Below are 14,339 nucleotides of genomic sequence, written 5' to 3' on the forward strand. Positions count from 1 at the left end.
ATGCAGTTTATCCCATCCAAGAGGTTACAGCAGTGCAGGGTCGTGGGTGACAGAGCTGTGCCCACAGCTGTCAGCTCCAGCTGCAGGCAGGCCTGGAGACCCTTTGGCTTTGGTTACCCTGCATTCTATACTTTTCTTTTGGTCACAATGCATTATTTACTTTTCTTTTGGTCACAATGCATTATTTACTTTTGGTCACAATGCATTATTTACTTTTCTTTGCTGAGCATCTCCATACAGTAGAACCAATCTATACCTTAACTATTATCTATAGCCCATCATAACTACTGTAATTACCATATTCATGTTACTGTTCTCCAATCACTCACAGTCAGTACATCACAGTTTAAGCCAGAAGTTGTTTTTCAGTTTTCTTGCAAAGGAAAATTCTGAGACCCTTTTTCTACTTGCTTGTTTGCCTGTGCTCTCTTTGTGCTTGGTAAAAATATCTTCTTGTTTGAGGTGGGTTTATCCTTTGCTCTAAGCCATAAAACCCCTTCTAACTAACACACTGTTAGGAAAATTCATCTACAAACACCAGAGGTTTCTATCCAAAAAGGAGAGAGAGGAGTCCTTTGACTTTATTCCAATAAAGGGAGAGGCCATGGGGCATTGCCCTGGCATCTCTCAAATTTTTGGAGGACGAAGCCTCCTTTTTATCCTAATTTCCCACATTCTCCTCTCTCTTTCCCCATTGGCTGAGGTACTTGAGAGGTAAAATTCCCTGATATGCCTGATACCAAAGATTTCCCTCTATTCTGTAACCCTCCCTTTTAATTTTTAATTTTTAATTCTTATGGAATCTAGGTGTTTTTCTTCCCTATTGTTTCCTTCATCTTTCAATGTCTAATTTCATTTATCACCAAACTAAAGTTTATTTGTAAAAGCAAATCTCTTTTTCCATTCATCAATCAGTGGAATCCTTCCATTGTTTCTTTTATCTCCCAGTGCTAGTTTTATCTACCAGCAGCCCCACAGCTTGTTAGTAAAGACAAATCCACCATTCCTCTGAATACCCTTTGCCTCCTTGGTTAAGGCTCTGTCACAGACATCTTTTATGAAAAATCCTTTCCTTAGGATGCTTTCTCCTGAGAAGCTGAGAGGCCTCAGGAACAAAATGTAACCAATGGTTATCTGCTGCTGTGGGATGCAACAGGTGCAGCTGGGATTGGCCTCATGTGGTTGTTTCTAATTAATGGCCAATCACAGTCAGCTGGCTTGGACTCTGTCGGAGACACAAGCCTTTGTTATCATTCCTTCTTTTTCTATTCTTAGCCAGCCTTCTGATGAAATCCTTTCTTCTATTCTTTTAGTATAGTTTTAATAGAATCTATATCATAAAATAATAAATCAAGCCTTCTGAAACATGGAGTCAGATTCTCATCTCTTCCCTCATCCTCAGACCCCTGTGAACACGGTCACAGGGCTCAGCAATTCTTTTCTTCTATATCAAAACTTGCTTTCATTTCTATTCCTTCTTCAGATTCTACATTCAAAAATCTTTCTGCCAAGCATCTGTGAGACTTTCTTGTCAAACTTTCATTCTTCCCAACACTTCTCACTGCTTTCCACTAAGAGAAACCCTTAGGACCTTGTGCCTGCTGCTCTCAGTGACAAGAGCTGTCCCTGTGTGGGAGCGTTGGGGGGTAGGACAGTGGGGATGGACAGAGATGAGAGATCTCTGCAGCCAGGGCTGGAACTTGGGGTTTATTGCAAAGGGCCTGGGTGCAGGGCCCTGCTGGGAGCTGCAGCCACAGCTCAGAGCAGGACTGAGAGAAGAGAGGGGGAGAGAGGGTGAGAGGGTGAGAGAGTAAAAGCGCAAGACAGTGAGTTTCCCATTAAAACACCATAAATCTTCTTCTGTGTTGAATATTCTAATTCTCACTAACCAATCTAGTACAATATACAAATCCTATAACATTTCCATACAGCCTATAAGAATCATTACATTACCACACTGGGTTACATTTTAAACCCTAAAAGCTCCTCTTTGGGCCCCTTCTGCCGAGCTGGCAGGGTCTGCTCTGCCCCTTGGGCCTGTCTGCAAGCAGAGGGTGTTGCTCCATCAAAAGGGGATCACCTTCAGCTGGCCACACCATTGTTTTCCAGTTGTTCAGTAACTGAGGGATCTCAAAGCTTGCTTTCATTGCAATCTCACTTATAGTTTCCATATTCTCAAAATCTTTTGCCAGACAATCATATTTATAAGGCTTTCCTGTTTCATCTTCCTCAACACACAACACCTCTCACTGCTTTCCCCTAAGAGAAACCCTTAGGACCTGGTGCCTGCTGCTCTCAGTGACGAGAGCTGCTGTCCCTGTCCCTGCAGGTCCCTGGCCCTGGGCCAGCAGTACAGCTCCCTGGGCTCCCAGCCCATCCTCTGTGGCTCCATCCCCGGCCTGGTGCCCAAGCAGCTCCGCTTCTGCCGCAACTACATCGAGATCATGCCCAGCGTGGCCGAGGGGGTGAAGTTGGGCATCCAGGAGTGCCAGCACCAGTTCCGGGGCCGCCGCTGGAACTGCACCACCATCGACGACAGCCTGGCCATCTTCGGGCCTGTCCTGGACAAAGGTAACCCTGGGGGGGCAGCTGGGCTGGGGGCAGAGCTGGCACAGCTGCCCTGGGCTTTGGGGTGCACCAGGATTGTGGATTGAGCTCCCCTGGGCTTTGGGATACACCAGGATTGTGCACTGAGCTCCTCTGGGCTTTGGGGTGCACCAGGATTGTGCATTGAGATCCCCTGGGCTTTGGGATGCTCCAGGATTGTGCACTGAGCTCCCCACAGCTCCCCTGGGCTTTGGGATGCTCCAGGATTGTCCTGCTGGACAGGGAGAGGGTCTGATGTGTCCTTGCAGTTGGGTAATAATTAGTATTAACTCTATGATTGCAGAAGGTTGATTAATTGTTTTATTTTACTGTATTGTTAAGAAGCTTGTAACTCTTACAGACAGTCTGACACAGCTTTGACTTAATTGGTCAATCTCTTCAAACACCATTAAGTGTCCAATTAAGAAACTATCCTTTGGTAAACAATTTTCATAACAATTTTCACATTCTACATGTGCACAACAAAGGTGTGGCAAGTGGAGATAAGAACTGGTTTTTATTCTTTTCTCTGTGAGCTTTCTCTCAGCTCCCCAGGAAAACCCTGGGACAGAGCTGTGTCCCTCTGTTCATTACCACACTGATGTGTCAGTTTTCAACCCTGATTTCTCCAGTTTCTTTCTCTTCCAAATTTTTGCTGTGTTCCCATCACAAGGAGGGAAAGGTTCCCATCCCAGGAGCTCAGAAGGCTCAGGGAGGATAAAAAGGAAGGGAAGGTTTAGCCCCAAGCACTCTCACATGTTCTGGGGTCAGGGGCTCCACTCCCTGTCCATTTCTAAACTGGGTCCAGCAGACCTGTGGGAAAGGAGAGGGGCTGTGGTTGAGCTCTTTGGAATCAAGGCAGAGCCTCTGAAGCACAAACTGCCCACCCCAGTGATCCCTGGGCTCAGGTTTCCCCTCCATGGTTGAAATCCATGGTCCTGATCAGCCTTAGTTCAATAATTTTTTTTTTTCAATGGGATTTCAATGAATATTTTCCCAAATGAGCCCAAAAAGCAGGAAACAAGGAGAGGTTATAAATTCATTTTCCCTCTCCTCTCTCCAAACTCCTCTTCATCCCCTGCTCCTGAAATTCCACCTTTCTAAGCTGGCATGGATCAGGCACACTGGAGCATTGATGAGGCACCAGAAAATTGGGATTCCCAGTGACATCCTGGGGCATTGATGAGGCACCAGAAAATTGGGGTTCCCAATAAATCATGGGGCATTGATGAGGCACCAGATATTTGGGATTCCCAGTGAGATCATGGGGCATTGATGAGGCACCAGAAATTTGGGGTTCTCAGTGAGATCATGGGGCATTGATGAGGCATCATAAAATTGGGATTCCAAGTGACATCATGGGGCATTGATGAGATACTAGAAAATTGGGATTCCCAGTCAGATCATGGCCATTCCCAGTGAGATCATAGGGCATTGATAAGGTATCAGAAAATTAGGATTCCCAGTCAGATCATGGCCATTCCCAGTAAGATCATGGGGCATTGATAAGGCACCATAAAATTGGGGTTCCCAATGAGATCATGGGGCACTGATGAGGCACCATAAATTTGGCATTCCCAATGACATCATGGGCCATTCCCAGTGAGATCATGGAGCATTACACTGGAAAAAGTGAGAAAGGGCCCCAAAACAGCCTGGGAGGAGAGGCTGGAGGGACAAATCACAGAATCCCAAAATTCCCTGAGTTTGAAGGGACCATCCTGTGCAGCTCCTGCCCTGCCCAGACACCCCAACAATCCCACCCTGGGCATCCCTGGCAGTGCTGTCCAAACCCTCCTGCAGCTCTGGAATTCCCTGGGCAGTGCAGGCACCTCTGGGAGGGCAGAACTTCTCCCTGATGTCCATCCTGACCCTCCCCAGCACAGCTCCATGATGATCTCAGATGTCCCAGAGCCCAGATGAAAAAGGCATTCCCACAAAACGGAGCCAAGAGGGGAATTAAAAGCTCCCAGTGGATAAAAATCTCCATTTTCTCCCATGGATTCTGTTCATTCTATGCCACATTCAGCACAAGGGACATCCACAGGTGATATCTTGGTTTCACAGCTTTGTAAACAAAACCAAAACCATTTCCCCCCTCTCTTCCTGGGTGTTGACACCTTTGGGTTCCTGCAGCCCAAAATCTCTTTAGTGCACAGAAATTATTGTTTGCAGTGGTGCTTTGGAAGTGGGAATTTTATGGTACAGACTTCAAGGAACTGGAGAAATTGAGGTGAGAGCAGGACTTTGAACTCCTTCCCATCATTCCCCTGCAGAATTCAGGAGTTCTGGTGAATCTTTCCTTCAAAGCCCCAAAATTCTGCAAAGAAACAGTTCATTAAATCCTTTTTTTTTTTCGAGTTTCAGCCTCCCAGTAAGGGTAGGTATCGTTTCAGATCCCAGAAATGTCAGCTGAGAATTTCAGTGAAAATCATTCCTTTGTGTTAATGTGGGATTCTTTGCAGGAGCCAGGATTGTCAAACCTTATTAGAGCACTAATAGGCACCATGAGATTCATTTCCCCTCTGTTGTGCCAGGGGGTATTTTGGGGTAACTGTTGTATTTACTACCAAATAACTTGTCAGCAGGGCTCAACACTCTCTGATTTGCTGCCTAATTAAAGCCTGTCCTAAATTTCAGCACTTAAAAAATCAGAAAGTTTTAATTTTCTTGAAAGAACGGTCACTAAAAAACTGTCATAAAAATTCTAAACAAGTTATGAAAGAGCTGCTCGAGCATTGAGACACTGAAAATCTCTCAGCACCATTTCTGTCAGCAGGAGAGCACTTAAAGATCAGATTTGAGCCATCCTCCCTGTAATGAGCAAAGTGAACTTTGAATTTATGGAGAATATTTTAAGATTCTTTGTGGCTGCAGGGACTCGAGCAAAGCCTCAAGTGTGGACTTGCCTCAGCATCTCCACACACCCCGAGCTGACAAGGTAAAATATCACCCAGAGCTCTGAAAATCTTCTGACAGACGGAGAAAAATGAGTGAGCACGTTGGAAATATCCTTCTTTTCCCACTCCAGACAGCCCTGCCAGGCTCCCAGGGTGGATTTATGCTGGTGTCTCGCTCACCTGTAAGTGGAGCAGTTAAAAATAAACAGCATCATCTGCAAAGGAGGACACGTCAAAGCCCAGCCCATCTGATGCTGGGGATTATTCACATTTTTTTGAACTGTGCTCGTGTCTTTTCCCTGCTGCCTTCAAAATTAATGAGCAGGTTGAGGCTGGGATTGGGGTCACTGTGTGGCTCTGAGGAACACAGGGAGCCTTTGAGATTCCCAGAGCACAGCAGAGAAAACGGAACCTTTGGAGGTTTTGAGGGAGGAGAGAAGGGGATGTGGTTGGGCTCAAAGGTTGGTGGCAGAGCTGAGAGGGGCTGGCAGCTGTGAGAGGGCGGGAGCAGCTCTGGGGACGCTCCTGGGCCTTCAGAGGATCAGCCTGAGCTGGAAGGGACCTTTGAAAGAGCAGCTGGTGCCACTCAGCTTCTCCCTTGGATGGAACAGGAGTCACAGACGGGGCTGGGTTGTGTGGGGTCCCAGGATGAGGGAAGAGATGAGAATGTTGACTCCATGTTTCAGAAGGCTGATTTATTATTTTATTATAAATATTACATTAAAACTATACTAAAAGAATAGAAAAAAGGGTTTCATCAGAAGGCTGGCTAAGAATAGAAAAGGAATGATAACAAAGGCTTGTGACTGGGACAGTCTGAGCCAGCTGGGCTGTGATTGGCCATTAATTAGAAACAACCACATGAGCCCAATCCCAGCTGCACCTGTTGCATTCCACAGCAGCAGATAACCATTGGTTACATTTTGTTCCTGAGGCCTCTCAGCTTCTCAGGAGGAAAAATCCTAAGGAAAGGATTTTTCAGAAAATACCATAGCTACAGGGTTGGGTTGGACAAAGCCCACCCAGTGCCACCCCTGCCATGGCAGGGACACCTCCCACTGTCCCTGGGGGCTCCAAACCCTGTCCAGCCTGGCCTTGGGCACTGCCAGGGATCCAGGGGCAGCCCCAGCTGCTCTGGGAAATCCATTCCAGGGGTGGATTCCACAATTCCTGCCCAATATCCCATCCAGCCCTGCCCTCTGGCACTGGGAGCCATTCCCTGGGTCCTGTCCCTCCATCCCCAGTCCCTCTCCAGCTCTCCTGGAGCCCCTTTAGGTGATCCTCAACCCAAGAGTTTTGGGCCCATAATCTGGATAATAATCAATAATTATGGATTATATTATATTATATTATATTATATTATATTATATTATATTATATTATATTATATTATATTATATTATATTATATTATATTATATTATATTATATTATATTATATTATATTATTCTGGATCCTGTGGCCACCACTGCCACATTCCCTTTTCCTGACCTCCAGCACACCCAAACCAATCCAAAACCCAAACCCAAACCTGGACAGTCCCTGTCCCAGCTCACACTCTGCATTTGGCCAACACAGGGTTGTGGTTTCACCTCACAAACACCTGGGGGAAATCCCCTGTCAGCTCCAGCTTGGATCATCTCCTGCTCCCTCAGGTGGATTGAGGCTATTTTGGAAAAGCTTCAAAGGTGCAGCTCTCACTACAGCAGCATCAAAAATCATTTCTAGTAGAGCCTGAAAAGAAACTGAGAATAATTTCATTTTAAAGGAGCTGCAAACTTGTTAACCACGGTGACTTCCAGTGAAGGAGGGCTCAGTGAGCAGCCCCACATGTCCAAATGTGTGTCCAAACCTTCCTGGCCTGCTCCTCCCTGGGGCATCCTCCAGGCTGTGAGCTCTGCTGCCCTCCCTGAATTCCCTGAATCCCCAAGGGATTCCTGCCTCCAGAGCCTCCCCTCCCATCCCTCCCAGTGTCACCCACAGCTCCAACCCCTCCTCCTGCAGGGCAAAGAACACCAAAAGCAGCTCAGGGATACCCCAGGGGCTGAATCCATCTGGGAGCTGCTGAACAACACCTCTGGTGAGGCTCTGCCCTCACCCACCTGGATTTTTCCACATTTCCCACCCCACCACAAGGTTTTGGGTGCTGTAGCTGCCCAGACTTTGGTTTCCTGATGATTCTCCTGCAGGGAAGGACAGGCTGGCAGAGCTGGGGGTGCTCACCTGGAGAGGAGAAGCTCCAGGGAGAGCTCAGAGCCCCTGGCAGGGCCTAAAGGGGCTCCAGGAGAGCTGGAGAGGGACTGGGGACAAGGGATGGAGGGACAGGACCCAGGGAATGGCTCCCAGTGCCAGAGGGCAGGGATGGATGGGATCTTGGGAATTGGGAATTGGGAATTGTTCCCTGGCAGGGTGGGCAGGCCCTGGCACAGGTGCCCAGAGCAGCTGGGGCTGCCCCTGGATCCCTGGCAGTGCCCAAGGCCAGGCTGGACACTGGGGTTTGGAGCAGCCTGGGACAGTGGAAGGTGTCCCTGCCATGGCAGGGGGTGGCACTGGGTGGGCTTCAAGGTCCCTCCCAGCCCAAACTGTTCTGTAGTTCTGTGATTCTACATTTTCTGTTTTCCATGTCTTATTTTCTAACCCAGGCCATTAAAAAAAAAAAAAAAAAACCAAACCCAAAAAAACAACCCCAGAATGTGGGGTAAGGTCATGTTTTTACAAGCAGATTCCCCAGGATGATTTATACTGCAGGTGTGCAGTCTGGGATGAGGAGGGAAGAAAAACCTGCTTTGCCCTTCCCTCCTTTCCCTTTTCTTTGGAAAATGAGGTCAGCTCTCATCTAAAGCCAATGGCTCCTCCAGCCAAGCCCTGCCCAAACCAGGCCTGAGCCAGCAGCCACACTTTGCTCTGGGGGGCAGCAATCACCATTTTCTGGGTATGAAATCCAGGATTTTGGTTAAATCTGGCCAAAAAATCTGGTTAAAAATCTGGTTAAGTAAGTGTGGCCTGAGAAGAGCAGGTTGAGAACATGAGAGAGGAGAAGCTCTGCAGACACCAAGGGCAGTGGAGGAAGAGGAAGAGGAAGAGGAAGGGGAAGGGGAAGAGGAAGAGGAAGAGGAAGAGGAAGAGGAAGAGGAAGAGGAAGAGGAGATGCTCCAGGCAGCAGATCTGAGATTCCTCTGCAGCCTGTGGTGCAGACCATAGAAGGATGATTAAGAAGGATGGAGAAAGGTGAAGAAGGATGGAGGAGGATGAAGAAGGATGGAGGAGGATGACGAAGGATGGAGGAAGGTGCAGAAGGATGGAGGAGGATGAAGAAGGATGGAGGAGGATGAAGAAGGATGCAGAAGGATGGAGGAAGGTGCAGAAGGATGGAGGAGGATGAAGAAGGATGGAGGAAGGTGCAGAAGGATGGAGGAAGGAGCAGAAGGATGGAGGAAGGTGCAGAAGGATGGAGGAAGGAGCAGAAGGATGGAGGAAGGAGCAGAAGGATGGAGGAAGGTGCAGAAGGATGAAGAAGGATGGAGGAAGGTGCAGAAGGATGGAGGAAGGTGCAGAAGGATGAAGAAGGATGAAGAAGGACGGAGGAAGGTGCAGAAGGATGGAGGAAGGTGCAGAAGGATGGAGGAAGGTGCAGAAGGATGGAGGAAGGTGCAGAAGGATGAAGAAGGTGCAGAAGGATGGAGGAAGGTGCAGAAGGAAGGAGGAGGATGAAGAAGGATGGAGGAAGGAGCAGAAGGATGGAGGAAGGTGCAGAAGGATGGAGGAAGGTGCAGAAGGATGGAGGAAGGAGCAGAAGGATGGAGGAAGGTGCAGAAGGATGGAGGAAGGAGCAGAAGGATGGAGGAAGGTGCAGAAGGATGAAGAAGGATGGAGGAAGGTGCAGAAGGATGGAGGAAGGTGCAGAAGGATGAAGAAGGATGAAGAAGGACGGAGGAAGGTGCAGAAGGATGGAGGAAGGTGCAGAAGGATGGAGGAAGGTGCAGAAGGATGGAGGAAGGTGCAGAAGGATGGAGGAGGATGAAGAAGGATGAAGAAGGATGGAGGAAGGTGCAGAAGGACGTTCCTGCAGCCCATGCAGGACCCCAGGGATGGTGCTCCCCACTCCCCGAGCTCCTGTCCCCTCTGCCCCGGGAGATGCTCAGGGCCAGGGCAGGTGCAGGGGAGGCAGCTGGGCCCGGGCTGCCCTCGGGGGTCCCGGTGAGCTCGGCTAAGCCCCTGCCACGAGCTGTGAAAAGGCAAAAGACCCGCACCACGATAACCCAGGGCTTTTCTCAGCCATGACACCCGCAGTCATTTGCATCTAAACAGGGGTGTGTGGGATCAGGGGGCCGGCTCGATATAAACTCAGCAGCTTAAAGGGAGGGGGGAGGGAAAGCAGAGAAGGGAGAGAGAGAAAAATAAGCTTATAGCGATGAGAAAGAGCTAAGCTTCCTCCCCTACTGTGAGGCAGGGCGAGCGATACCATCGCAGCGCCGCAGTCGTTTCAAATCGCTGCCGCATTCACACGCCCTTTAGCCATTCTGGGGGGCTGGGGAGCGCCTTCAAAAGGGATTTCCCAGCCGGGCTGGCGGGATTGGAGGGTGACGGCAGGACAGGGGAACATTGCCCCGTTGCTACGAGGTGCTCCTGGGGAATGCCAGTGCTCTGTGCCGTGGGTACGCTGGCCGGCGGAAACATTCCGCATTATGCGGGTAATACAGTGTGACACCGAGGGAACAATGGCAAATTGAGTGTCCCAGCAGGTAACGGGGCTGGCTGGGAGACAGTCGCAGTGGTGCACTGTCAAGGCGGCTCTAATCCTCCCTCGCCAGCCCCTCCCCTGGTTCTGGGAACGCTGCTCCCGCATTTCGTCTCTGGGAAATTCTCCCGGCTCCTCGCCCAGAGCCGGGCGAGAGTTTCAGGGCGAGCGGTTTGGGGGTGGCAGCTCGGTCCCCCCCGCGCTGGCACCGAGCGGGGGACACGGGGACATGGGGACATGAGGGGCATGGGGGACACGGGGGACATGGGGGTACAGGGGGTATGGGGGAGTACAGGGGACATGAGGGACACAGGGGGTATGGGGGACACGGGGGACACGGGGGACACCGGGAGTATAGGGGGCACAGGGGACATGAGGGGCACAGGGGACTTGGAGGCCACGGGGGACACTGGGGACACAGGGGGAATGGGGACACGGGAACATGAGGGGTACAGGGGACAAGGGGGACACAGGGGACACCGTGGGCACAGGGGACACGAGGACATGGGGGACACGGTGGGCAAAGGGGGAACGGGGATCATGGGGGACACGAGGGGCATAGGGGACAAGGGGGACACCGTGGGCACAGGGGACATGGGGGACACAGGGGTACGAGGGGTACGGGGTACACGTGAGACACCGGGGGTATGGGGGACACAGGGGACACGGGGGGTACAGGGGGTACAGGGGACATGGGGGGCACAGGGGACACGGAGGACACAGGGCAGCTGCAGAAGCCGTGTCCATCGCGGCTCTGCCCGGCGGGCGCTGCCAGCCCAGCCCAGCCCGGCCCAGCCCAGCCCAGCCCAGCCCGGCTCTGTCCCCGCTCGGTTCCAGCCCAGCCCAGCCCAGCCCGGCTCTGTCCCAGCTCGGTCCCAGCCCAGCCCAGCCCAGCCCGGCCCAGCTTAGCCCAGCCCAGCCCAGCCCAGCCCGGCTCTGTCCCCGCTCGGTTCCAGCCCAGCCCAGCCCAGCCCAGCCCGGCTCTGTCCCCGCTCGGTTCCAGCCCAGCCCAGCCCAGCCCAGCAGTGCCCCTGCTGCCCGTGCCCATCCACAGCTCCCAGGGACAGCAGAGCCACATCGCTCCCGTGTCCTCCCCCTGTCCCCAGGCTGTCCTGGGCTGGCTCCTCTGATCTGATCTGATCTGATCTGCTCTGCTCTGCTCTGGGCCACCCAAAGAGCCTTGGTCAGGCTGGAGCACCTCACTGCCAGCAGGGACCTTCCAGCGGTGCTGGTGAGAGATCCCCCAGGAAAGCCTGGCTGGGATTCCAGCCTGGATCCCTGCTGGCACATCAAAGGAGGGAAGAGTTGGAGCAGAAAGGAGATGAAAGCCTCAGCAGGGTGGTGCCAGCACAGCCAGGACTGGGCAGCCCTGCTTGGGTCTCCATTTGGGATTCCCACAGCTGGCAGCCACCCACAGCCACCTCCCCTGAGAGCCTGGCATCAGCCCAGCTTGGCAAAGCTGGCTTTGGGAGCCAGACCCAGCTCTGCAGAGAGGCTGGGCATGGGGGCCTGCTGTCCCCAGGCACGAGGGCAGGGATGCAGGGCACAGCTGAGAGATGGATCCTTCATGGCTCCTGCTCTGGAAGGAGGGCACTGGCTCCAAGGTGATTTTCTCAGCAGAAATATCTGATTCATCCCACATTTGTTGATGACACCACACCCACAAGGCAGTCAGAGCCCTCCAGCCCAGGCTCCACAGCCCTGAGCTCCAGCCTCCAGCCCCTCCTGCAGCCTGGCACAAGGTTGGATTGACCCCAACACCTGCTCTGGATTTAGAGAAGTCTCTACATGAGAAGTCTCCATCTATAGATAGGCTGAAGCAGCCTGGTGTCACTGCCCAGGGAGCTGCACCTCTGCAGAGCTCCCAGGGGAAAGCTGGCTCTGAGATGCCAGCAGTGCTTGGGAGGGCCTGGGTCAGTGCAGCCACTGAGGCCAAGGTCAAACCTCTGCTCTCCCACAGTGTGTCCTGCATCATCCAAAACCTTTCCCCAGGTCAACGAGTGCCTCCATCTCTAACCCAGGCATGGATCCCTTCTCTGGGTTCCCAGGGCAGGAATTGCTCCAGTAACTCTCTCCTGAGGCCTCTCAAGCTGCTGCTGATGCCTTGTTCACCCCTGAGCAGCCATGGTGGATCAAATCCTGGACCCTGTATTTGGGAAATGCTGCAGGTGTGACCCCAGAGCTGGAGGCACACCCTGCCCCACCTCCTGCTGCCCAGGGGCCACGCTGGCACCTCCTGCTCCAGGAAACCTTCACTAACAAATTAACAAAGTAACTCCTTTTCAAATTAACAAAATAAACCTTTTCAGCGAGGTTTAGGCACTGCTGGGGGAGGCTGGGAAGGAGAGCACTGTTGAATTTGCAGGGTCCCCAGGACGTAGGGGGAGAATGATGAATTTGACTTCATGTTCTTAGAAGGCTTATATTATATTATATTATATTATATTATATTATATTATATTATATTATATTATATATATAATATTATATTATGCTATACTAAAACTATACTAAAGAATAGAGAAAGGATACAGACAGAAAGTTTAACAAGAATGATAATGAAAAACTTGTGGCTGCTTCTAGAGTCCCTGTGACCGTGTTCACAGGGGTCTGAGGATGAGGGAAGAGATGAGGATCTGACTCCATGGTTCAGAAGGCTGATTTATTATTTTTTTGATATATATTCTATTAAAACTACACTAAAAGAATAGAAGAAAGGATTTCATCAGAAGGCTGGCTAAGAATAGAAAAAAGAAGGAATGATAACAAAGGCTTGTGTCTCAGACAGAGTCCAAGCCAGCTGACTGTGATTGGCCATTAATTAGAAACAAGCACATGAGCCCAATCCCAGATGCACCTGTTGCATTCCACAGCAGCAGATAACCATTGGTTACATTTTGTTCCTGAGGCCTCTCAGCTTCTCAGGAGGAAAAATCCTAAGGAAAGGATTTTTCAAAAAATACCATAGCTACAAGTCCCGACACAGCTGATGGCGATCGGTCATTAGGTTAGAACAATTCACATGTTGGATAAACAATCTCCAAACCAGCAAAACACAGGGGAAGCCAAGGTTTTTCAGCTTCCTAGCAGAAAATCTTGGGCAAGGGGGATTTTTGCCAGAAATCTGCCAGTGGCAGACCAGCAGTGCTCTGTGTCTTGCAGCCACGCGCGAATCCGCCTTCGTGCACGCCATCGCCTCGGCCGGGGTGGCCTTCGCCGTCACCCGCTCCTGCGCCGAGGGCACCTCCACCATCTGTGGCTGTGACTCCCACCACAAGGGACCCCCGGGGGACGGCTGGAAGTGGGGTGGGTGCAGCGAGGATGCAGACTTCGGGGTGCTGGTGTCCCGGGAGTTCGCGGACGCGCGGGAGAACCGGCCGGACGCGCGCTCTGCCATGAACCGGCACAACAACGAGGCTGGCCGGACGGTGAGTGACCACTGGGACAGGCTGGGTGACCACTGGGGACAGGCTGAATGGGGGGACAGGCTGAGTGACCACTGGGACAGGCTGAGTGGCCAGTCCTGCATGGACAGCCCAGTGCAGCTCCTCCTGATGCAGTGGGACCACAGGAATTCCCAGGCAGAGATTTTCTAGGATATCCTCCAGACCCTTCTCCATCCTTGTGGCCTCCTTTGGACGCTCTCCAGTGCCTTAATGCCTTTTTAATGTTGTGGGGCCAAAAACTGCCCCCAAAAGTCAAGGTGAGGCTTCCCAGACCAAGCTTAGAGCAGACATTTAAGCCCAGGTGGCACAGGTGGGTGATGGAGAGCAAACCCTGTGACCGTATTCACAGGGGTCTGAGGATGAGGGAAGAGATGAGGATCTGACTCCATGGTTCAGAAGGCTTGATTTATTATTTTATGATATATATTATATTAAAACTATACTAAAAGAATAGAAGAAAGGATTTCATCAGAAGGCTGGCTAAGAATAGAAAAAGAAAGAATGATAACAAAGGTTTGTGGCTCAGACAGAGAGTCTGAGCCAGCTGACTGTGATTGGCCATTAATTAGAAACAACCACATGAGCCCAATCCCAGATGCACCTGTTGCATTCCACAGCAGCAGATAACCATTGGTTACATTTTGTTCCTGAGGCCTCTCAGCTTCTCAG

General features: G+C 51.1%; 1 protein-coding gene across 1 annotated transcript in view; it reads left to right on the forward strand.

Annotated features, from left to right (window-relative positions):
* The window catches only part of WNT3 (Wnt family member 3), a 34,056-nt gene that overhangs the window by 19,102 nt on the left and 615 nt on the right, over positions 1–14,339 (forward strand). Inside the window, exons 2-3 of the mRNA XM_071450693.1 lie at positions 2,330–2,571; positions 13,387–13,652. Coding sequence (XP_071306794.1) covers positions 2,330–2,571; positions 13,387–13,652 — 508 coding nt within the window. The remainder of the gene's footprint in view (positions 1–2,329; positions 2,572–13,386; positions 13,653–14,339) is intronic.

Source organism: Agelaius tricolor, unplaced genomic scaffold, assembly GCF_023055355.1.
Source record: "Agelaius tricolor isolate 1412-34295 unplaced genomic scaffold, bAgeTri1.0.p SCAF_31, whole genome shotgun sequence".
NCBI lineage: Eukaryota > Metazoa > Chordata > Aves > Passeriformes > Icteridae > Agelaius > Agelaius tricolor.